General features: G+C 36.4%; 1 protein-coding gene across 50 annotated transcripts in view; it reads left to right on the top strand.

The window, feature by feature from the left end:
* Positions 1 to 23,874, top strand: part of TTN (titin) — a 270,562-nt gene that overhangs the window by 120,070 nt on the left and 126,618 nt on the right. For 8 of the 50 annotated variants that reach the window (XM_057316364.1, XM_057316355.1, XM_057316334.1 and 5 more), the window contains exons 127-164: positions 96 to 173; positions 328 to 411; positions 722 to 805; positions 1,044 to 1,127; positions 1,857 to 1,937; positions 2,240 to 2,452; positions 3,736 to 3,813; positions 4,025 to 4,099; positions 4,308 to 4,400; positions 5,148 to 5,225; positions 5,423 to 5,662; positions 5,877 to 5,960; positions 6,139 to 6,216; positions 6,691 to 6,774; positions 7,032 to 7,115; positions 7,307 to 7,387; positions 7,596 to 7,934; positions 8,264 to 8,347; positions 9,447 to 9,521; positions 9,682 to 9,765; positions 10,292 to 10,366; positions 11,013 to 11,105; positions 11,666 to 11,743; positions 12,718 to 12,786; positions 13,060 to 13,143; positions 13,299 to 13,592; positions 14,439 to 14,519; positions 15,317 to 15,394; positions 15,936 to 16,019; positions 21,523 to 21,606; positions 21,718 to 21,801; positions 21,914 to 21,994; positions 22,107 to 22,187; positions 22,300 to 22,383; positions 22,496 to 22,579; positions 22,692 to 22,775; positions 22,859 to 22,942; positions 23,143 to 23,229. In XM_057316364.1, coding sequence (XP_057172347.1) covers positions 96 to 173; positions 328 to 411; positions 722 to 805; positions 1,044 to 1,127; positions 1,857 to 1,937; positions 2,240 to 2,452; positions 3,736 to 3,813; positions 4,025 to 4,099; positions 4,308 to 4,400; positions 5,148 to 5,225; positions 5,423 to 5,662; positions 5,877 to 5,960; positions 6,139 to 6,216; positions 6,691 to 6,774; positions 7,032 to 7,115; positions 7,307 to 7,387; positions 7,596 to 7,934; positions 8,264 to 8,347; positions 9,447 to 9,521; positions 9,682 to 9,765; positions 10,292 to 10,366; positions 11,013 to 11,105; positions 11,666 to 11,743; positions 12,718 to 12,786; positions 13,060 to 13,143; positions 13,299 to 13,592; positions 14,439 to 14,519; positions 15,317 to 15,394; positions 15,936 to 16,019; positions 21,523 to 21,606; positions 21,718 to 21,801; positions 21,914 to 21,994; positions 22,107 to 22,187; positions 22,300 to 22,383; positions 22,496 to 22,579; positions 22,692 to 22,775; positions 22,859 to 22,942; positions 23,143 to 23,229 — 3,870 coding nt within the window. Of the gene's footprint in view, positions 1 to 95; positions 174 to 327; positions 412 to 721; positions 806 to 1,043; positions 1,128 to 1,856; positions 1,938 to 2,239; positions 2,453 to 3,735; positions 3,814 to 4,024; positions 4,100 to 4,307; positions 4,401 to 5,147; positions 5,226 to 5,422; positions 5,663 to 5,876; positions 5,961 to 6,138; positions 6,217 to 6,690; positions 6,775 to 7,031; positions 7,116 to 7,306; positions 7,388 to 7,595; positions 7,935 to 8,263; positions 8,348 to 9,446; positions 9,522 to 9,681; positions 9,766 to 10,291; positions 10,367 to 11,012; positions 11,106 to 11,665; positions 11,744 to 12,717; positions 12,787 to 13,059; positions 13,144 to 13,298; positions 13,593 to 14,438; positions 14,520 to 15,316; positions 15,395 to 15,935; positions 16,020 to 16,171; positions 16,238 to 17,589; positions 17,674 to 17,782; positions 17,867 to 17,986; positions 18,071 to 18,403; positions 18,482 to 20,186; positions 20,271 to 20,706; positions 20,782 to 20,897; positions 20,982 to 21,097; positions 21,176 to 21,327; positions 21,412 to 21,522; positions 21,607 to 21,717; positions 21,802 to 21,913; positions 21,995 to 22,106; positions 22,188 to 22,299; positions 22,384 to 22,495; positions 22,580 to 22,691; positions 22,776 to 22,858; positions 22,943 to 23,142; positions 23,230 to 23,390; positions 23,475 to 23,582; positions 23,667 to 23,778; positions 23,863 to 23,874 lie in introns of all 50 variants that reach the window. The other 42 variants (XM_057316425.1, XM_057316423.1, XM_057316417.1 and 39 more) reach the window with 12 other exon arrangements.

Genomic DNA, 23,874 nt, shown 5'->3' with positions numbered 1-23,874 from the left:
CCTTAATGTGTGTGTGTACGTATGATCTTCTCGCAAGTTGAATTCTAAGCCCCAAATGTCACTTCTTCTGTATTCTTCCCCTAATCTTTATCAAGTTCCTGGAGTACCAAAGAAACCTGTGCCGGAAAAGAAAGTCCCTGCTGCAGTCCCCAAAGTGGAAAAGGTGCCACCAGGTATCCTGGGCTTTACTTTATTCTTGAGCAATGTCTTTTTCATCTTAAATTGGTCCATTCTTCAAGTTTTTACAACATTATCAAGAAAAGTAGTGCCTGTGTTTAACGTTTTTTCATCTTATGTGCTTGACCGTGTTGCTTGATATCTTTTAAGTGCCGGAAGAGCCAAAGAAGCCAGTTCCAGAAAAAAGGGTTCCTCCAAAAGTGGCTAAGAAAGAAGAACCTCCCCCCACCAAAGGTAAATGAAAGCCTCCGGCACGAAAACCTGAAACATGTCTTGTCTTTCATCCTCTCACTGCTGTCCTTGGGTCACACTTTTTTCATGGAGGTTATTGGTGTATGTTGGAGGCTATGGTGTATTATTGCCTTATCTATGGGGGGAGTATTACTTGTTGTGAAGTTTGTGTGTATGTTGTGAATTGCCGTAGTCTAAAATCACAGGACTTTCTGGCCAATACCCAAATAAATAAATAAATAAATAAATAAATATTTTAAAAAAAATCTACTTTAAGTAACTTACCTCCCTAATCCTAAAATTATCTTTCAAGTGACTGAGAGGCACATGCAAATTACTCAAGAAGAAGAAGTTCATGTTGCTGTAACTAAAAAAGAGGAGCCTCCAAGAGCAAGAGGTACATGTGACCTTTCAATACACGGACTATTGTACTTACCTTATTCTCTTTACCAAATGCACTGGTTATGGGTGTTTGTTGTTGTTGTTTTCGTTGCTATAGTTGTTTGTTTTTTTTTTTTTTTCGTGTTTGAAATAATGAAAATGTCAAGTCTTTTATGTCTGAGTTACTATTATATGACCGCCTTTCATGGTCTGAATGAGGGTAGCAGTTCTTAAAGTGAAATCTGTCTTTAAAGTGCCCGAGGAACCCAAGAGAGCTGTTCCAGAAGAAAAAATTCCAAAACTCAAACCTAGGAGAGAGGAGGAACCACCAGCAAAAGGTATACTAACTTTTTCAAAAATCAAAATAAGCATGTGGGTATTGAAACTAATCTAGTGGAATTGGGATCTTTAGAGAAAATAATTTAAATACATTACAAGATAAGTAATGTACACATGGTCTTTCATATTACTTCAAAGCTCAACTTCAGATACCAGAAAGCACTCTCTTCTTTCTTTTCCACAAAAGTGTGAAGCTCCCCCAAATGTCTACTTTCCCTTAAAATGTACTTGTCTTCTAATACGTTATTGTCTGTATACTAAACTCATCTTCCCAAAGGATTGTTTTGTGTGGCAATCTTTGATAATATTTAAAACTTTTTAAATCCTGAGTTTTCTACATTATGCCAGTGGAGCTTCTTGAAAATACTTTAGAATTCAGATGAAGACACTATTTATGGGACTCAGGTTTCTGTCCAATGCTTATTTGATAGTCACTGTTGCTACTGTCTGGTTGTCTTTTTGAACTCTCTTATAAATACTACTTGATCTTCCAAAAAAGTTATTTAATATCTTTGAAGCATTAAGCAGGTTAGCAAAAAGTATTCTTCTGTATATTAGACCATGTTTATTTCCAGGTCTGTTGCTTTGTCTTGCCATGTAAATGAGAAATGTGAATGACGGGCATGGTGATGGTTGTCGTTGTCTGTGGATTGTTCGTACACAGTATCTCTTAACATGTCTGTATTCGAGAGCTCATAATTCACTTTTAACAATTACTCTTTTTAAAGTCACTGAACTCAGAAAAAGAGCTGTTAAAGAAGAAAAGATATCCATTGAAGTTCCAAAAAGAGAAGCTCCTCCCGTGAAAGGTATATTGTGCTTTCAATAAGTATTAAACTGAAGCATGAAACTACACAGCTCTTTGCCTGCTACTTTTTAATTTGACTCCCACCCTTTATTGGCTTATTGTTGAGTAAAGGCAGGAAATCTAACATTTGAAATCATATATAGTAAATGTACACTCTGTAATACCTTGACCGGGAAAAGCATTCAGGTTCTCCCATAACCAGTGCATGAATCCATCACATAAGAATGAAATCAAAGTGCACTGTCACTATCACCCCTAAATGAGCTTCAAGTAAAATGCTGCCTGTTCTCAATATTATTCTAGAAGTCACCGTAACTGCAGAGAAAGCATGGTCTTACACCCGGGAAGAAGAAATTGTTTCAGTAGAGCGGGAAGAGGAATATGATGAATATGAAGAATATGATTATAAAGAACTTGAGTATGAACCAACAGAAGAATATGACCAGTATGAAGAATACGAGGAACGTGAATTTGAACATTATGAAGAGTATAAAGAGCACGAAGAATATGTCACAGGTATGAGCAAAACTGCAAACCTGACATCACCTTAAATATATGCAGATTCCATTAGAGCAGGATAAAAAGTTGGATACCAAAGAAATTTGCAAAGAACTTTATTTGACAAATTTAGAATTTTTTTTCTTAGATAACTTCTAGAAAAAAAGGCTCTGTGAATCTTAAGGTTACTATTAGACTTTAGTTCTGGGTATCTATTTCCTCCCTCATTTTTGCTTAGACACAAAATAGCAAATGTCCCAAAGTTCCTTTCTCAGAAGGGTTACAAGTTTATCTGCAAGTGCCCAGGATCATTCCGATACATGGAATGTCTGAACATCTGTTATTCTAAAGTTTGTTACTGCCAAGCATGATAGAAAAATACACTCCCTCAGGGTTCCCACCATTAAAACTTGACAAAGACTGCTTCCAAAGTAAAGATAGAGAAGAAGGCTAACAGAAGCAGTTATGTTATATCTAATGATCATCAGATTTGTAGGTGTATAATTTTGGCTCCACACAATTCATTTATTTTACTCAATAAGTTCTAGAATTTTGAAATGAAGCAATATCATTTCACTTACCGAATTTCTGATGTTTCATAGCTTCACTTTGAAAACATTCTATGAACTTGTACAGATAGCATTAAAAACCAATATTATGTACAAGGAATAGCATGGAGGACCATAGGGGGAGGGAGAGAAAACTGAATGGGAAGAAATCAGAGAGGGAGACAAACCAAGAGAGACTCTGGACTCCAGGAAACAAACTGAGGGTTATAGAAGGGAGGGCCTGGGGAGATGGGGTAACCAGGTGATGGGTATTAAGGAGGGCACATGTTGTGATGAGCACTGGGTATTTTATATAACTAATGAATCATTGAACAGTACATCAAAAACTATGATGAACTATATACTGGCTCATTGAACACAATAATAATTAAAAAGACAAAAAACTGATGATGTATTATATGTTGGCTAATTGAACATAATAAAATAATAAATAAATAAAACCCAATATTATATAGAAAGAAGTTTTAACCATGATTTTTTCTACCTGAGGTGAAATGAGACTATTAGTATGTAGGAGAGAGTTACAATGACCTAATTGAAACAAAAAGCCAGGAGGACAGGGCACTGTCAGCTTGTTCAGGGCTTTTAGACCTTATTCTACATGGACCTGTGATTCTCACTCACCCCTAGAGGCTATGGCTACACGGTAGATAAAGGATATATAAAGAAATAGCATTTTTTATTTATATTCCAAAATCTAACATTAAATACACTGTATGTACTTTTTTAAAGAACCCAAGAAGCCTCTCCCAGTAAAGCCTGTCCAAGAAGAACCAGTTCCCACCAAGCCAAAGGCCCCACCAGCTAAAGGTAGAGTGAGCAAAACATGATCAGTTCTGAGAGACCCATTTTACCTGCATGTCTGTCGTACTATAAGCTAACATGCTGAAGTGGCAGCACACAAACTGTGTGTTTGTTTGGGGGTGTTGTGTTGTACATCGTATTTCTTAACTTTTTGTTCTCGCTCCTCTTGAGAAATCTGGTTCAGGTTTTTAAATCTGTTACTGTCGATATTTTAAAGTGCTGAAGAAACCAGTCCCTGAAGAAAAAGTCCCAGTGCCCATTCCCAAGAAACTCAAACCTCCACCACCCAAAGGTACATTGCAGAGTGATAACTCCGAGAAACATCTTTGTTACTCAAGTTCTATGAACATGTCTTTCTACCTGTCTCCTGGTTTTTGTTTTTACTGAATGTATTGTGGTCCTGATTCTTAATACTTCACAGTTTTTTCTGTGTGTATTTTTATGTGCATGGTGTTTGTGTGGTTTGTTTTAATGCTCTTCAATAATTAATATCTTTAAAGTGCCTGAAGAATCAAAGAAAGTTGTTGAGGAAAAAATACACATTTCAATTACCAAACGTGAGAAAGAGCAGATTGCTGAGCCAGCTGTTAAAGGTATAATCATTTCTTTCCAAAATCGTGGTCTTTTATAATGTCTCTTTTAAAATTAAAGTGGCTATGTTTGCTTTGTTTCGTTGTTAAGTATGTCTTTGAAGTTAGTCATTAGGATTTATTGGACAAAAAAGTGTGTCAACCTAGGATAAGAAAGTAATGCTACCTTTAAAAGAAAGTTATTTTGAGATGTATCCATAGCCTATTACACAACAGCTGCGGCTACAATATATATAAAATAGAATGCTTGGATTTAAAATCAGTGACCATTTGGCACATTTCTGACTTATCTAAATTCGTGTAATGATATAACAATGTTGACCACAGTTCAACAACTGTTTATTCTAAAGTTATTTTAAAGGTACAAAAAAAAATCTAACTCAGTGGCTAGTCATTTTTTTTTCTAACTATAAAGTAACTTCTCTGCACTTTCAGAAAGTATACTTATCCAGAAGGAAATTTAGCTTTTCAGTAAAGGATCTTTCCTACAAGCAGAGATACGTAACACTAAACATCATTTCACATTTGGGCTCTGCTACTTCAAACTTATTTGTGTATTTTTGTATATTTTTATCCCAGGGAGGTTCAGAATCATTTTCATGGAACATCTGAGTTTCTTATAAATGAACAGTTGTATATCTATCACATGAGAGTCACTTGCAAAATTATTCTGTTTAAAGTATGACAAAGCAGGTATTGCCTGGGCGGCCTGTTTCTGACAATAAAATATCCTTCTACTTAAATTTCAAGAGCCCATCAAGCCCAAGAGAGTTGTCACAGAAGAAAAAGTACTTGTTCCTAAAAAAGAAGTAACAGCACCTGTTAGAGGTACCTAATACTACTCTTTTTTAATGTGTTGTTTGTCTTCTTTGCTGTAAAATTCATGTTCAGTTCTATGTGTGATGTTCTTCTCTGGGAAAGATAAAGCCTGTTCTTTCTTCTGTTACAAATGACTGTGCTCCTAATGTGTCTTAATTTCATTGAGTCATTGGTAAGTGTCAAACCTAAAGATAATCTCTTTCAAGTGGCAGAAGTACTAAAAAGACAAGAACAAGAAGAGATTGTCTTTGAAGAGGAAGTTGTAACCCACGTAGAGAAATATTTTGAAGAAGAAGAAGAAGAAAAAGAAGAATACATTCATGAAGAAGAGGAACTTGTAACTGAAGAAGAAAAAGAAGAAGAAAAAGAAGAAGAAGAAGAATACATTCATGAAGAAGAGGAACTTGTAACTGAAGAAGAAGTTGTACCAGTGATACCAGTCAAAGGTAGATTATATCTCCTACCAAGAGATACGTAGCAGCATCTTTAGAGCCTGGGTGTCTAATTTGGTCAGATTCTGGGGTTTATTAGCACCAATGACCAATTCTGCTTATTTTAGAAACAGACACTTTTGATGCTGAAGTATGATTTCTGCCATTGCCTTTCACATTTTATATCTTGTATGCAACATTTCTAAAATTCTTAATAATATCTTTAAAGTGCCCGAAATACCCAAGAAACCTGTACCAGAAGAGAAGAAACCTGTTCCTGTTCCCAAAAAGAAGGAAGCCCCACCAGCAAAAGGTATAACCACCATTCATAACGTGGGCTTATAGAAGCCTTAATCTGCGTAGAAATCATTAGCTGTCTTCTGAGTTCACAACCTTGTGTGTGTTGCTCTCTGTTGTTAGAGATGTTAATTGTGCTTTATACAGATGTGTTACTAGTAGTTAGAACTTACCAATAAACAATATCTTTAAAGTGCCTGAGGTTCCTAAGAAGCCAGAGGAGAAAGTTCCTGTGCCCATTCCTAAAAAAGAGAAGCCTCCACCAGCTAAAGGTACATCTCTTTATAATCCATCAGTGAGATAATGTGATAAGTTACTCATGTAGAATTTGACGAGCCACATCACTTCCTTCCCTGTGACACTATTAACAAGACAGGGACCACCCAACTGGTTATAGGAACCGTTTACCGTGTATTCATCTCTGAATTTTGCCATCGAAGCATGCTGATGCTTAGTGCTTGGCCCTTCCTCTTTAGTGGAAAGTTCTTAAAGTACATTCTTATTATAATATCAAAATGGACAAAATCACCATTTACCAGGCATTGTATGTTGTCTTTATCACCAGTCTATGTTTTCTCAGTGTTCTTTATTTACATTTTTGTGCATCTCCTGGCCTTTGTTTTGTGGCTAATATTCTTATCAATCTTAAAGTAAAATTGTATGATGCTTCAATAAAATCCTAAAATTGCTGGATTCTTATCTATGGGTGAAAGATTTGACACTAATGCTACTTGATGTCTTTAAAGTTCCTGAAGTGCCCAAGAAACCTGTACCAGAGGAGAAAGTGCCAGTACCGGTTCCTAAAAAGGTGGAAGCTCCACCTGCCAAAGGTACATGAACTCGCAAAAACTTTTTTACTCCACATTTGCATATAAGTAAAAATTAACTGCTTCAATTCCGTGCTCTTTGGGGCTGCAACTCTTTAATATTCCCCTGTGGAAAAGAAAAGATTTTATTTTAAAGATAAAATGCTTCTTGAAATACCTTGGTCATATTTTTATTACCATATCTTAATCTTTTTGACACTATGCTTAAACTCAAAATTTTATGTTGTGTAACATTTTTTTTCTAAATAATTTCTTTAAAGTGCCGGAAGTGCCCAAAAAGCCAGTGCCTGAGAAGAAGGTGCCAGTTCCTGTTCCTAAGAAGGCAGAGGCTCCACCTGCAAAAGGTACATCACTTCATCATTTAAGTACATGGAAAAAAAATCTTTTGTTCATATATATTCATGTGCAAATTCCCCCATAATATTACAAGTTTAAAAATTTGTCTTATTACAAATATTTAGTGGTTATTTTCATATATATTGCTCTAAGACATATAAAAGAACACATTTCTTAAAGACAAATAATATGTTTAAAGTGCCAGAGGTGCCCAAGAAGATCATCCCAGAGGAAAAGCCAACACCTGTTCCGAAAAAAGTGGAAGCTCCACCACCCAAAGGTACATTAATCACTAACAAAACTGGGACAAAAAGGAAAACTAACGGTCTTATTCAGCTTTGCTAATTTCCATTAATGCTTCGTGACCTTGAATCTGATGACAGTTAGTGCCTCTATGATCACAGAATATTTGCTTTTCATGTTGTCCCATTGTCATGAATAGTGTACAAAAAAGTGACACTTGTATGATTGAATAAATATCTTTCAAGTGCCAAAGAAACGTGAGCCAGTTCCAGTTCCTGTAGCTCTACCTCGGGAAGAAGAAGTTCCATTTGAAGAAGAAATTGCTCCTGAAGAGGAAGTTCTCCCTGAGGAAGAGGAAGTTCTCCCCGAGGAAGAGGAAGTTCTCCCCGAGGAAGAGGAAGTTCTCCCCGAGGAAGAGGAAGTTCTCCCCGAGGAAGAGGAAGTTCCTCCTGAGGAAGAGGAAGTTCCTCCTGAGGAAGAAGTTCCTCCTGAGGAGGAAGAATTTATACCTGAGGAAGAAGTTGAACCTGAAGAAGAGGAAGTTCTTCCAGAAATTAAACCTAAGGTGCCAGTACCTGCACGAGGTATAGCAACTCTTCTTGGAGTCATCAAGGCCTCTTTTGTGTTGAATTCTTGCTTTCCATCTTTTTTTGTTCATCTCCAGCTTTATCTATAATACTTCACTCTTTATGTTGTCCACCATCTAAATCTTAGAAAGCATTCCAGACATGTGTGCCTTCATTATTGTGTCTGTCATGTGTGTCTGTCTCTTGGAAATGACTTGAATGTCTTTTCAAATTTCATGATATGAACTGTTATCTAGTTGTTTGTGGTCTTATTCTCATTTGTCTTTTTGTTATATAGACAATACTGTGCATGTGATTTTTAATGTCTTAAAATGAATGTTTTTAAGTGCCTGAAGTCCCAAAGAAACCTGTACCTCAGAAGAAAGTCCCTGTTCCTGCTCCTAAAAAAGTGGAACCTCCACCACCCAAAGGTATACCTCCCCAGAGTGAATACACATTCTTCATAGCTTCACCAGAAAAGTTATGGTGCAACTGGGGTTTAGGAATAGTTACATTTACAAAATAGACAGTCACATTTTTCTTTCTAAAAATGTTCAGGAACACTGATATCCACTTTTCATTGGATACAAAGCAGTATTCAAGAACAAGGATAAAAGGCGGTATTGTCCCAGAACTGCCACAGAAGGTCTACCTAGTGTCTGTCATTTTAGTAAACTTCGTAATTTTCATATAGATATTCTGCAAAGCTAAATTATCTACACAAAAACATACCTGAAAAATATAATGAATAAATTTTCCTAAATTTCATCTTTCAACTATTTATATGAAGTGCTTTTATAACACTAGGATGGAAAGAAAAAGTGATTGAAGTATTTATCAAAACACTGAGTAATAGCTTATGTCTTCTGATACATACATATAAATGGCAGCCCAGCAGGTTTTGATTTTAGCCTTAGCTTTGTTCCTTGCCAAATTCTTCTGAGCAAGTCTTTTAACCAATCTGAGCCTCAGGTTTGTCTCCTATAAAATGGGGAGACTAGTATCAGTCCTGGTGGGCTCAGATATCATGAGGATACAATACAGTAAGGTATGTGCAAGTGCTCTATCACTGAATGAATTATCCAGATCAGTTCATAGCACAGGACAAAGTCCGTATATTTATACCTTAAAGCTCAGTATTTTCTGCCAAAGATCATGGCATCGCTACTGAAAATGAGTATAATGCCTCCATCAGGTTAAATAGTCATATAATCAATGAAATGGTAAAGCCAATCCTTTATTAGACTTCAATGATTCAGAAATACTTCATAGATAATGATATAGATACTATATAGATAAATTACTAGTGAAATTAAAATGGATGAAATGACAGCATCTGTCCTCTGACATTCAAGTAGGTAGCTGATCCCTCACTCTACAAAATCTGTCTCTATCATAACACTGGGCTCCCGACTCGCCCTGCATCTCTACCCTGAACAACTGTTGCATGTGGTCTGTGTGTGAACTTCTTGCCTTCTCTCTTTTGTATCCCTCACGATAAATTCTCACCATGAAATGATGTCTTTAAAGTGCCTGAGGTTAAGAAGAAAGTGCCAGAGAAGAAAGTGGTCATTCCTAAGAAAGAGGAGGCTCCTCCTGCCCCAGGTACTACTATTCCCAAGCAAATTAGACACTGCCATTTCTTTCTGTCACCTGTAAGAGTCAACCCGTCCTCTTCCAGTATTTGTTAGTATAACTTGTATTTTTGCTATGTCTCTTGTCTCCATGTTTGTGCAACTTAAATTATAAAATAATATCTTTAAAGTGCCTGTGGTGCTTAAGAAGCCTGAACCAGAAAAGAAAGTGCCTCCTCCTGGTGTTAAGAAAGCAGTGGCTCCTCCTGTCAAAGGTACATCACCCGAACGAGGACGCGTTTGCTGTACTGATGTTGGACTGTGACGCTGTCCGTACAGGATGTTTGTCTGCCTTGTGTGGTCTGTCATTGCCATTCACCATTTGTGACTGTGGTGCACCCGTGTTGGTACTGCGTCAGTTCTCCCACTTTGTGTTTGTGTGTTTACGTTGATTCTCTATGTGTGTTATTTCTAAAAAATAAAAACACTCAACTAATAGATCTTTAAAGAGCCCAAAGTAACTAAGAAGCCAGTCCCTGAAGTACCCTTTGCTCTTCCTGAAAAAGCAGAGGCGCCAGCAGTGAAAGGCAGAATATCTCTTTAAATGGGCTCTTAGTCTTAAATCACAAAACTCTTCATTTTTGTTTCATTAATTGATTCTGTGAAATCTCCATGTTTCGTCTTGTGCATGTATATGTTGATATTTACTCCCTTGTGTTGAAAAACAGGGAAACTTGGTCTTTATGCACTCTTCACTGGTTCTTGCATTTTAAGTGCCTAAAACGATCAATATCTTTTAAGTTCCTGAGGTACCTAAGAAAGTGGAAGAAAGACGAATCATTCTCCCTGAAGAAGAGGAAGTGCCACCAGTTGAAGGTAGATGACTTTCTAAGAAAATAGATTTTCCAGGTCGTCATTGTCTTATCACTGTCTAATATTGGAAGAACGCAAATGCACATTTTACCTTCAGAAAATAAACATATTCAGACTCTAATAGAAATCATTATTTACTTAATAGAAATTGGGCAGGCAAATTAAAATCAACTGACTCTCCTTTCTTACATGCTTAGCCAGTTTGTTCGTTTGTTTGTGTGTTTATTTTAATGACAGTCTTTGAAAGGAAACTGTATGTGCCATGGGGAATTTTTCATCAAATGACTTGGTTGGCAATAGTGGGATAAAACTGCCCCAAAGAAATTCCAGTTAAGCCTGAGTAGTTGATACAGAAAACCTGATGTCTACACCCTAACAGAATGTTTGCCTTCAAACAAGCCCACCTCCATTAAAAATAATAATTTCAACTAAATTCTCTCTGACATCTTTTCTAATTCTGAAGTTCTGGGAAGGGGCTAACATATTTTGAAGACTCAATAGATTTTTTCAAGACTAGTGAGTTTGTACATGCATTGGAAAGGCTCACCTGTGACTTACCTATGTTTAAGACAACCTCCATTTTCAGATATGTCCTTTTAGCCTAATATTTACAAAAATTCTAACTTACGAAATAATAATCTTTTTAAAGTGTATGAGGAGCCGGAAGAGCCTATTCCAGAAGAAGAGATCCCTGAAGAACCACCTAGCATAGAAGAGGTTGAGGAAGTGGCGCCACCTAGAGGTACAGTGGCTTTTAGGAGTTGGACATTTAAAATCTATGGTGGTCCAAATCTTTCTCAGAATAAGTCTAAATCTAATATTCCTCAGTATACTTGTCTTACATCTTATCAATGACAAATTGAATAGCATCTGAAGTGCCCCACCCAACTTTTCTACTGCATCTCCAATACAATTCTTGTATCGTATTGTATTGGCACTTGAAAGTTTCCTAGCCAGACCCTATTATAACACTTTCTCCTAGTTTCTAGTTTTTGGGGTTTTATTCAGTATTAAAGTGGGGGAAATCTATTTCTGTTTTGTTTACTTTTTAGAATAATTCTTGGCCTATCGTTCCTGAAGACTATGCCAAGCTTTTGCATAACTGATCCTACATTTGCTAATAGGATTAGGAAGTAATAGCCTCCCATCTTTAGAAGTCACTACCTCATTTGTATAATTACTATTTAGGTTGCTCATATCTTTTAAAAATAAGTCAACATCTTGTGTTATTTTTTGCATATATGGGTGTTGTTCTGTTCATTGCATGTCATTTTTCAAAATGTCCATATAATATCTTTGAAGTGCCTGAAGTGGTTAAGAAAGCAGTACCTGAGGCACCTACTCCTGTTCCTAAAAAAGTGGAGGCACCGCCAGCTAAAGGTATAGCAAATCTCAATTAATAATGTCTTTAAATTCCATTTGCGGTTCTTTAAAAAAAAACCAAACAAACAGAAATTTCTTCTTTGATTGCTTTCTTAGAGTCATTTAAGTAGCAAACTTCTGAAATTGATTAGGGACCAGTAAAAAAAAATGTAACCCATTTCATATCTTTAGCCTTTTTTTGAAATGTGAATGGATGATTATGTTAATGGCCGGCTGTGTGTGTGTGTGTGTGTGTGTGTGTGTGTGTGTGTGTGTAAATTACTCTGGAAGCTTCTCATTTTAAACAGCTGAGAATTTTAATGGTAATAAGTACACCTCTCTATGCTTATGTACATAACAATAGACCCTTCTTCTCCACATTCCGTTCATAAATTTTATTCCATTATATCAAGTTTTTTCATGTTATCATAATTATGTATACTATATTATAGGGGGAAAATAATCTGTTCTAATGCTGGGATGATAACTATTTTAAAGAGCCTCATGGCCTAAGTATTTCAGGGTTATTACAAAATGTCTACTTCTCTTCGCTTCCTAGGTAGTTTAATGCTTCAGGGGTGCTCTTAACAGATAAGCTTATGCTGTCCCTCTCACAGTAGGCATCCCCCACCCCAGATAAAATAGTCCTCAGCTGAATAGGACACCTGTGTTAAGGCTTAAGCACTCTATTATGGTAGTCACTTCAAAAAAGTCTTCATCAAATTAAAGCTAGTAGAAGTAGGCTCAATATCGGTAATCCCTGCTATTTAAAAACAAGTAGAACAGCACAGATTCTTGTGGACGTGTCTTCGTCTTATCTAGTTACACAAATAACTGAATTGGGAAAATATCTTTAATTGTCTGTAAAATGTGTGTCCAGTAGTAGAGTGACTTCTTATGCTTCAGCTATTATAAAGATGTTGTTTTTACCATTTTTATTTTGTTCATTATCGAGTATTGTCAGCTAACTGAAATGCCTAATATCTTTAAAGTGCCAAAGAAGGTTCCTGAGGAAAAAGTGCCTGTTCCTGTTCAGAAAAAAGAGCCACCTCCAGCCAAAGGTACATATTCTGTTGTAAACCCGAACTTCCTGTTAATAGTTTTTCATTAGGATTTTTATGTTTGGGGTACCTGGCTGGGTCAGTCAGTAGGGCATGTGATTATTGATCTCAGGGTCATGAGTTCAAGCCCTACGTTGGGTAAAATTTTAAAAAATTTTTAAAATGAAAAAAGATTTTTATGTTTTATGTCTCTGTGTCTTGACTGTTTTGATGTCTTTTGTCTATGAAAACTTGTTCTTGATAGTCCTAAATATTAAAACTATATCTTTAAAGTGCCTGAAAAGAAAGTCCCAGAAAAGAAAATCGCAGAAAAGAAAGTCCCTGTGCCTAAAAAAGAAGCTGTTCCCCCAGCTAAAGGTATTTTTTGGAAAGATCTTCTCCATATCTTTGCATATTATTGCATGAAAGCCTTCTTTTTTTTTTCAGTTGTTTTCATTCTGTAGTTTTGAATATTTATCTTCGTTTCTTGTGTGTTGGAAAAAACAAATTTCTTAAAGTAGACGCTCTTTCAGGGAGGACCGTCCTTGAAGAAAAAATATCAGTTGCCTTCCACAAAGAGGAGGTAGTAAGAGAGAGAACAGAATTAGAAGTAGTGGAAACACCAGTGGAAGTGCTTGAGGAAGAAGAGTTCCATGAAGTTCAAGAATATTTTGAAGAAGAAGAATTCCACGAAGTAGAAGAATTCATCAAAGTAGAACGACCTAGAGTTGAAGATGTACACAGAGCTGAAGAGGTCCACAGGGTAATAGAAGTTTTGGAGACAGAAGAAGTGGAAGTATACGAAAAACCCAAAGCTCCACCTAAAGGTATAGGTGAAATCTGTCACTATTACAAATTGTTCGACCTTGCTCTAACTCACTTTTTTTTTTTAAGCGCATTTCATGTCCAATTTGGAATACTAGAAACCCACTTACTTTCCAAGTTAAAATCATGGAATGCTTTAAGCATGAGCCTCAACTATTTGATACAGAGATTAATGCAGAGTAGAGATTAACCTTACAGTGTATAATTTTAGCAGACAAGAGAATGGTATTTGGTATCTACTTATCTAAGGAGCTCACTGTATGAATTTTAGATTCTTTCTTGAATCCAGCTGAGAATGATTGTTACATGATGGTTACAGGTGCCAAAATAACTGACCAATGTCATCAGTTGAGTGAAACAGAAGCTTCTCAGTTCACTGAGAAATGTCCATGTTCAGGCAAAACAACCATTGCTTTGTTAACATGAGTCAGCTGTTCACAAACCGATCATTGCTTGTCAAAGGCTTCTGCCATCTTATGATATTTTCATTAGAGAAATAACATTAAGGAAGCAAATGCAGCATTGGTAACACCACCTGCTCTCTAGTATTTTATGAGGATAAACTGTGATACAAATAAATTCTCTTTGGTACCATTCCAGATCTTGCACAAATTCATAGGTGTGTAATATGAAGGACTATTTGTGTGTGCATGTATGCTTATTATTCATAGTAAATCTACAATATAGATGAAATGAAGGAAAATCACATCACTCTTGGAAGTGTGATGTAAATTCAAAAAATATAAGTAGATAAAGCATCTATGAGCCCTCACTGGACTAACTTTATTGGTAGTGCTCCCTAATACTTCAAGAACTCATTCTAAATCAAAACACTAATATCTTTGAAGGGCCTGAGATATCTGAGAAAATCATCCCTCCAAAAAAACCACCCACTAAGGTCGTTCCTCGAAAAGAGCCACCAGCTAAAGGTATTTCCTTGGTGTATTTCACTAGTGAAAAACTACTTACCTCATTATATGTACAGCAGCACCTTGATTGCATTACAGATTTGTGTTCTTGATGTTTTTCTTCTGTGCTTTGTGTTTTGGGAATTTCTAAAACAAACTAATATCTTTAAAAGGGTTGAGGGGCCAAAGGAAGTTCTACCAAAACAGGAAGTCACTGTTGTTATACCTAAAACACCCAAAGCAAATATCCTTATCAACCAAATAATGCACTAGGTTTCCTTCTTTGGTACTGTTTGATTGTATATTCACTAACATGCTTATTGATAAATCTATTTTTTCCTGTTCTTAATTTTAATCACCTAGTACTAATAAATGCATAGTGACTATGTGTCTAATGTCCCTGCTTTGTTCATTTTTGGGAACCTCTTGAATTTTACAATAGAGATAAAAAACATCTAATAAATAATAGATACTTATATCTTTAAAGTCCTTGAGTCATTTAAGAACATTATCACTGAAGAGAAAGTACCAATTATTCCACCAAAACAAGCAGAAGTAGCACCACCAAAAGGTGTCTTGTTAATTTTTCTTGTCAAGTTCTTGCAATTCTAACATGGGAAATTCTTCTGGATTTCTGTTGTCGTATTTGTTATCAAAATTCATTTTAAGTACCGTAATATATTTGACAAAGTGCTAATAACTCTGTTTCATATTATGACCATGTCATGTTTTGTGTTTACGTTTCTCTTACATTGTGCTTGTTACAAATCTTTATGAATGTTTAAAAGTAAAAGAAATTATTACTACTATCTTTAAAGTACCTGAAGTGCCCAAGAAAATTGTGGTAGAAGAAAAAGTACGTGTTCCTGAAGAGCCCAAATTTCCACCAGCTAAAGGTACCCGCCTTTGCTGATTCACCACTAACATAAAACCCCCTTGTATTCACTTACTATGGAGCAGAGAGAGAGAGATCCTACCCCCCCTCCATGCCACGATACAGCTGGACTATGTCAACTTCAGTTGATGTTCTGTAACATATTCCTTCCTTTTGTGATGACTCTCTGGAAACAAAAGCATCAGCCTAAATGTTGTCACTGTTTTTGTTGATCCTCTTCTTAAGCCATAGTTAAATGATATTGACCCCCCTCAACTTCTTTTCAAAAATAATTTATTTTGGAAGCCATTGTCAAGGAGCTCTGGAAACAAACATTCCAGATAACAACAGACAATGATGCTATACCCCAAGGACAAAGTATTTTTAATATGACAAGTCAAGAACTCATCAACAAGGCAATCTAGAGAGATGCATTGACTGTGGGTTTAGTTGGCTTATGATTTTGGAATTCTTGGCATGCTTCTTGTTAGGTCTCCTTTTTGTCTTGATATTATATACCCAATTATGACATTTTTAAAAAAATAAAATAAATATCTTTAAAGCACCTGAAGTACCCAAGAAAATTGTTCCAGAAGAAAAAGTTCGTGAAGCTGTTCCTAAAAAGCCTGAAGTTCCACCAACTAAAGGTATACACTGAAACTAATCATGACATGAAATGACTGTTTAGTTATTCATGGTTTAAAGTGAATGTGTGTGATGTTAGATCCTTGTACTTTGCTTCTTTATATTCTTAGTATACTTGTTATTTATAACAATTAATATACTAATATCTTTAAAGTTCCTGAGGTGCCTAAGAGAAGTATTCAAGAAGAAAAATCTCTTTCTGAAGACACAACGATATACAGTGAGTGTAGAAAGTTGATGGTTCTCTTTGGTTTCATTTGTGTTGTCTTCATAGCTTTTAAAAATAAGTATACTAATATCTTATCAAAGCCTAACATGCCAAAAAATATTTGGCTAAAATTCAATAATTTAAATGGTTATTTGTCTCAGACAAGGTATATATCTCCTCACCAATTTAAAAAAAATAAATAGTCCTGTACTTATAACTTTGCCCAATTTTAGAAAAGTCGTTTGCCTTTTTGAATTTGTCATTGTCTTGTCTTGTTAACCTGTTCTGCATACAAATATCTTCTGCTTTGAAGCAATTTATTTTCTCACGCCATGAAGTAACTTTAACTTCATAATAATAATTTAATAGGATTTCATAGAATCAAAATGCCCCCCCCTTTTTTTTTACTCTTTACAACCATCATTGGAAACGTTTTGGCAATGTTCCTCAAATGACCATAGATTTATAAGGCCATTACAACATCAAAAGAATTCTCAAGCCATTTTTTGTTTGCTTTTATGTAAAAATATGTTTAAATAATTTGAGGAGTAAAATAATCTCAGTAATAAAATATTCTGAATAGAATACGATTCAGTAATCTGAATAATAAAAATGCTGGTACTCAAGATATTCTTCCATTTATTTTAATCTAAAAAATACCAATAGTTCTAACATTCTTTCATTTATTTTAATCTAAAAAATTCAGTTTAAACCCTTTTCTTTGGCCTGTAATACCAGGTTGGGATAAATATATATGATGGCTCCCTCCTTTGAACACCCTCTCTGTACTTCGGTTAGGTTATTGTCACCAGCCGGTCTTCCTTTCTAAAAGCTAGAGAAATCTTTATTTTCTTCAGTTGCCTTATTTTCAAAGATTTAATTATTTTTCTTTTTCTCTTTGGCTTCCAATCCCTACATGGTTATTAAACTACACTGCCATAAACCAGATATGGTTTAAAATTAAGCCAACTAGGTTCCTGGAAAAGGGAAGGACTTATATGAATTTCCAGTAGGTCAAATGAAGGCGAATTCTCGATATGCAACTCAGTATCAACCCTGTTCTTTATGGACAAAACTAAGAGCAAAGGGCAATTTTGCCAATAACTTTCTGCAGGCAAAGTAGATGAACTGTATAGTCCCTAGCCAGTGAATTCCTCAATTTTATTATAATCATAAATGAGAGTTCTATATGTTAGAACTGGGAATGAGGCTTTCTCTTAGCAGATGTGTTCTTGTCATGAGTTTGTGTCTATGTACTACTGGTAATTCGGGTGATGAGTGTGTGCTAAGTACTATGTTTTCGTAATACGGTTCATCATCACCTTGAAATGCCCTTAATTGTATAAATACTAATATCTTTAAAGTTTATGAAGTCTCTGAAGAATCTACCACAGAAGAAAAAGTACTCATGACTCATCCTCCAAAGACGAAAATCAAAATAGCAAAAGGTATATAACACCAATGATCTAGTCTGAAGCAAATTTATTTGGGGCTCATTTTAAAAGTTCAATCTTTTCCTCACTGTTTATAAATATAACTATACTCCTATCATTTAAGTGCCTGAGCCACCCAAGAAAGTTGTTGCAGAGGACAAAATATCTGTGACTGTTCCTAAAAAGAGAGAAACACCAGCAACTAAAGGTACATTTCAACAACACCAAACTTGGATGAATAACTTTGTATTCAAGACTCAAAAATTGTGTGTTATATAATTTACTGTTTTCACAACTTCTAAGTGTAAACCTACTAATATCTTTAAAGAGCCTGATACAACCAGAGAAGTTTTTCCAGAGGTGGAGTTACCTGAGGCTGTTCCCCAAATTCCAGAGCATCCTCCAACTGAAGGTATAATTCTTAGTTATGAAAATCCAAAGAGAATCTTTCTTCTTCAGTCTGAAAAATATGTTTCGTGTTTTGTGTAGGTTCTCAGAACCTCTAACACTAAAATACTAATATCTTTAGGGTGCCCAGTGTACCCAAGACAAGGAACTTTCTATGACTTGCCTCCTCCCCCCCCACCAAAAAAAATCCCACTCCTCCAATGTACAAGGATAAGCAATTAGAACAAAAATTAAATTTCTAATTTAAAGTTACATCTTTTTAAATACTAACTTTTTATATATGTTGTGTCTTCATGTCTTTGCCTTTTCTCAACTAAAAAATACTAATATCTTTAAGAGTTGGAAGTCTCCAAGGAAGGTCTTCCAGAGCGGCAAGTTCCTGTTGTTAAAAGAAGAAGAATACCAACACCGAAAGGTATAAGCCAGAGGAAAGCTGATTTTCATATCTCATGATTGTAGTTGTACTTAACACATGTAAATATACTAATATTTTGAGAGCCCCAGATGCCACCAAGGAAGTCATTTCAGAGACGTGGTTCCCCCAAAGCAGAAGTTGAACTGGGTGTATACATGTTCCCCTGAGTTATTCAAGAGAAAATAGAGGAGGGGGAAAAATCTTTAACTTCTCTAAATGGAAGATGCTTGGGCTACAGAGTTTAACTATGAGGTCTCCAGGGAATATGTGAAGCCATATAATGTGTAGATGGATTCTTCAATAAGAAATAGTTATTACTGTTTCCAAAAAAAGAAAAAAAAATCAGACTAGCTAGGATAAAAATCTACATGAGACCACTTATAACATTTATATCCCTGAAACTAGATTGAATTGGTTTAACACTCCCCCTTTAAAGCAGAAATCAGTGCCATCAAATGACAAGAGGTGCTTGGCTGTAGACTATAAATCAGTAATTTAACTCTCCACAGGGTTGAAATTTCAGGAGATAATATAACTGCCTATTAGAATTGCTTTTCTATTAAAATAAACCTCCTACTAAACACAAGCATATGAATTTGAAATAATTATTTTCCCATAAGCCTTGAGTATAGAAATATTCTCAGAAAACCATGACTTAAAGATAATAAAATATTAAATTCAACTTTGAGCAGCTTTTTTTGTAGGATGGTGTCTACCCAAGAGCCTTCTAAAACTAAGGCCGTTAAAACTAGTTAACGGTATTCTGCACTGAATACTTAGTTGTTCCTCTCATTATCTTATTTTTTTAGAGTCCTACATTTTTCCATCTTGAATATTTTTAGGTAAATCAAAAGATGAGAAAGTTTTAAAACATCCAGCATAACAAGTTCTCTACAATATCCATGATATTGTATAATTTAAGGAATATCTGAACGCTTTGACGTGATTTTTTCAGTCTAGAATCTTTGGGTCATTCTCCTCCCTCCTATACTTGAAAACAAATACCTTTCTAAGGTGCCCAAGGTAAGGGTATAAAATGAAGCCTATCCAGACAAGAAAGAGCTGTTTTATTCTCCTCAAATTAATAATTAAAAGTACATCATTAATTGTACAAAATCAATCTTTTTCACTTGAAGCTAATTTTCCATGATCTAGTTTTCTATACATCTACCATTCCAAGAAATAAAATTACTAATATTGATAGTACCTGAGGTGACCAAGAAAATAGCTCCTGATAATCAAGTACTCATCCTGTCACTAAAGGATCAGATGCGGGGAGTAGGAAGGTGTCCTAGTCTGGGGCATTCTTGTAGGTGGATGTAGGACTAAAACTCATCATCATTCTGAAGTACAATGCATTAATACCTTTAAAGTGCCCAAGTCACTTCAGGAAACTGTCCTTGTAAGGAAAACACCCATGTCTGCTTCCCCTGAAATTGAAACATCTTCCAGTAAAGGTATCATTCATTCAATCATTCCTGCCATCATTCATTTATTAAATGGCAATTATGTGTGTGGTGCTAGGGAGCTGGGGAATAATGAACAAAGACAATTAGGGCTTGATTCCTTTCTTCAAAACTTTATACATCTTCCAGTTTTTAAAAGAAGCTCCCTTGTAGCCAGAAAGACCACTTTGGTGTAGTTAATGTAACTAACGTCTTCACTGATGCCTTAACCTTTAAGCTTGATACTAATCTCTTCCAAGTGCCAGAAGCTATGAAAGAAGTTGCTCCTGAAATGCAAGTATCTGAGGATTTTCCTAAAGAGCCAGAACTTCTGCCTGTAAAAGGTACGTGATACCTGCGAACAGACACTGAAGAAGAAACGATCTGTCCTCTGTTCTTACGACTACGCTTTTCTAATGTTCTTTGTAACAGCTAAATGTAAACATACTAATATCTTTCAAACACCTGGAGCTGCACAAGAAGTTCCCTCTCAAGAGAAAACGTTTGTGGGTGTTCCTATTCAAACAGAAACCCCTTCTATTTAAAGTATTCACTCAACAAATGCCTCGTGAGGAGGGTCCACAGTGTCACAGGAACTAAGCCAAGTGCTGGTGAAGGGCCAGCACCTCTTCCCGAGGATCCCCTAACCCCTAAGTCTTAGTTGATGGGTGGAGCAAGGGAAAAGGAGACCTCTAGAAAACTACACTTGCCAACTTATTGTGGTTACTGTTTCCACTAATCCTTTTACATCTTAAACGTGAAATACTAATATCTTTAAAGTGCCTGAAGCTCCTCAAGAAGTTGTTCCTGCAAAGAGAGCTCCTTCCAAAAAAAGAGAACCTCCTTCAGTTGAAGGTACAAGTGACCATGCCCTCAAGCTAAAGAAGAAATAGCTCTTGTAGTCTTGAGAATATTTTGCTGTTCCTAGTGGTCTTCATAACACTAAATGTTAAAATACTAATTTCTTAAAGTGCTGGAAGCTCCCCAAGAAATTGTCCCTGAAAAGAAAACATATGTGATTCCTCACAAAGAGCCTGAAGTTCCTCGAGATGAAGGTATATGTTGCTGGAGGCTTAGAAATTTGGGGAAATGTCTTTTCCTGTATGAATGTGTTTCTTGTCTGTACGGATTCTTATAACTTCTCAATGTAAAAATATTAATATCTTTAAAGTGCCAGAGGCGCCCAGAGAGGTTGTCCCAGAAAAGAAAGTGCATCCTCCCCAAAAGCCTGAAGTCGTACCTCTCAAAGGTACATTCTAAACCACCCTTTACTTAACGTGGGATAGGGAGGGCAGAGCAAGACCACCTGGCTAGACTTGAAAGCTCTTTTGATATATAAATGCAGTTCTTGTCTGTGTTAATCCTTGTGACTCAAGAGTAAATTTACTAATATCTTCAAAGTACCCAAGGCTCCCAAAGAGGTTGTCCCTGACAAGAAAGTGTTTGTGGTGCCTTCTAAAAAGCCGGAAGTCCCACGTGTAACAGGTATTTGTCACCAACCTTAGGTTTAAAAAGATATAACTCTTCTGCTCTTGAAAATATTTTGCTCTAGTGGTCTCATCATTCTTAAGTGTAATTTTACTAATATCTTTTAAGTGCCTGAAGTTCCTCAAGAAATTGTTCCTGAAAAGAAAGCACCAATGGTGCCTCCCAAAAAGCCTGAAGTTGCACCTGTTACAGGTACTTGTCACTCACCTCAGACTTTAGAAGATAGAGCCCTTCTGCTCTTGAAAATATTTTGTTCCAGCAGTCTCATAACCCCTGAGTGTAATTTTACTAATATCTTTTAAGTGCCTGAGGCTCCCAAAGAAGTTGTCCCTGAGAAGAAGGTGTCTGTGGCGCCTCCTAAAAAGCCCGAAGTCCCACCTGTTAAAGGTATTTGTCACTGACTTTAGGCTTAAAAAGACATAACTCTTCTGCTCTTGAAAATATCTTGTTCCAGTCGTCTTCATGGTTCCTAAATGTAATTTTACTAATATCTTTTAAGTGCCTGAGGCTCCCAAGGAAGTTGTCCCTGAGAAGGTGTCTGTGATGCCTCCTAAAAAGCCCGAAGTCCCACCTGCTAAAGGTATTTGTCACTGACTTTAGGCTTAAAAAGACATAAGTCTTCTGCTCTCGAAAATATCTTGTTCCAGTCGTCTTCATGGTTCCTAAATGTAATTTTACTAATATCTTTTAAGTGCCTGAGGCTCCCAAGGAAGTTGTCCCTGAGAAGGTGTCTGTGATGCCTCCTAAAAAGCCCGAAGTCCCACCTGCTAAAGGTATTTGTCACTGACTTTAGGCTTAAAAAGACGTAACTCTTCTGCTCTCGAAAATATCTTGTTCCAGTCGTCTTCATGGTTCCTAAATGTAATTTTACTAATATCTTTTAAGTGCCTGAGGCTCCCAAGGAAGTTGTCCCTGAAAAGAAAGTACCTGTGGCACCTCCTAAAAAGCCCGAAGTCCCACCTGTTAAAGGTATTTGTTGCCAATGTTTGACTTAAAAAGACATACCTCTTCTGCCCTTGAAAATGTTTTGTTCCAGTCGTCTTCATAACTCCTGAGTGTAATTTTACTTATATCTTTTAAGTGCCCGAGCCTCCCAAAGAAGTTGTCCCTGAGAAGAAAGTGTCTGTGGCGCCTCCTAAAAAGCCTGAAGTCCCACCTGCTAAAGGTATTTGTTGCCAAACTTAGGCTTAAAAAGACATAACTCTTCTGCTCTTGAAAATATCTTGTTCCAGTCGTCTTCATGGTTCCTAAATGTAGTTTTCCTAATATCTTTTAAGTGCCCGAGGCTCCTAAAGAAGTTGTCCCTGAAAAGAAGGTGCCTGTGATGCCTCCTAAAAAGCCCGAAGTCCCACCAGCCAAAGGTAGTCACGCCCATGTCACTGTGTTTGATACCGTCCATTTGTCGTTACTCTGTCTAATCATGGAAATACTAATATCTTTAAAGTGCCCGAGGTGCCCGAGGCAGCTGTTCCAGAAAAGAAGGTGCCTGAAGCTGTTCCTCCCAAACCGGAGAGTCCTCCCCCTGCAGGTAATGTCAGAGCAAAACATACTAGGGAGAAAACTGTTATTTTACTTAGAAAATTATGTATCTAAATACAACGCAAAGGTGATAAAATTCTGAAGAAAAGAATGTCAGAATTTAACCAGAATATCTTAGTGTATAATTACATGGTATAGTCAGCAATTTTTTTCGCCTTTTCTAAATGCAAATTACCAATGTCTTTGAAGTGCCTGAGGTAACGCCAGAGGAAGTCATCCCTGAGAAGAAAGTACCCGTGGCTCCTCCTAAAAAGCCAGAGGCTCCACCTGCTAAAGGTATTTATCCCTCCATGTTGTTGTTGGTCACCTATTTCAGGAGGCTGGGAAAGTGTGTGTAGAAGTGTCTGCCCGTCTCATAAATTGTATTTGCTGGGGTAAATGTGTTGCAATATTACCCTGTTATAATCTCTAACCAAAAGATACTAATATCTTCAAAGTTCCTGAAGCTCCTGAAGAAGTTGTCCCCGAAAAGAAAGTGTCTGTCGTTGTGCCCAAAAAACCAGAAGCCCCACCTGCTATAGGTATTTATGCCCTGTTAAGAAGAAAAAACATTGTCTTGTGCTCTTCTCAATCATTGTAATATATGCCTTCACTATTCGTAAATTCTAAAACTACTAATATCTTTCAAGTGCCTGAAGTTGCTCAAGAAGTTGTCCCCGAAAAGATAATTCCCAAGGCACCACCCAAAACACCAGAAGCCCCACCTGTCACAGGTACATGTTAGCCCTGACCTCATCTTGAAGAAATATCTCTTCTTTTCTCGAGAATAATTTTAGCCCATTGCTCTTCATTAACTTAACTTTAAAACTACTAATATCTTTCAAGTGCCCGAAGTTGCTCAAGAAGTTGTCCCAGAACCAAAATTTCCCAAGGCACCACCTAAAAAACCAGAAGCCCGACCAGTTTCAGGTATTGTTCACT

Source organism: Ursus arctos, unplaced genomic scaffold (assembly GCF_023065955.2).
Source record: "Ursus arctos isolate Adak ecotype North America unplaced genomic scaffold, UrsArc2.0 scaffold_1, whole genome shotgun sequence".
Lineage (NCBI taxonomy): Eukaryota > Metazoa > Chordata > Mammalia > Carnivora > Ursidae > Ursus > Ursus arctos.
This window is presented reverse-complemented; position numbering and strand designations above follow the sequence as displayed.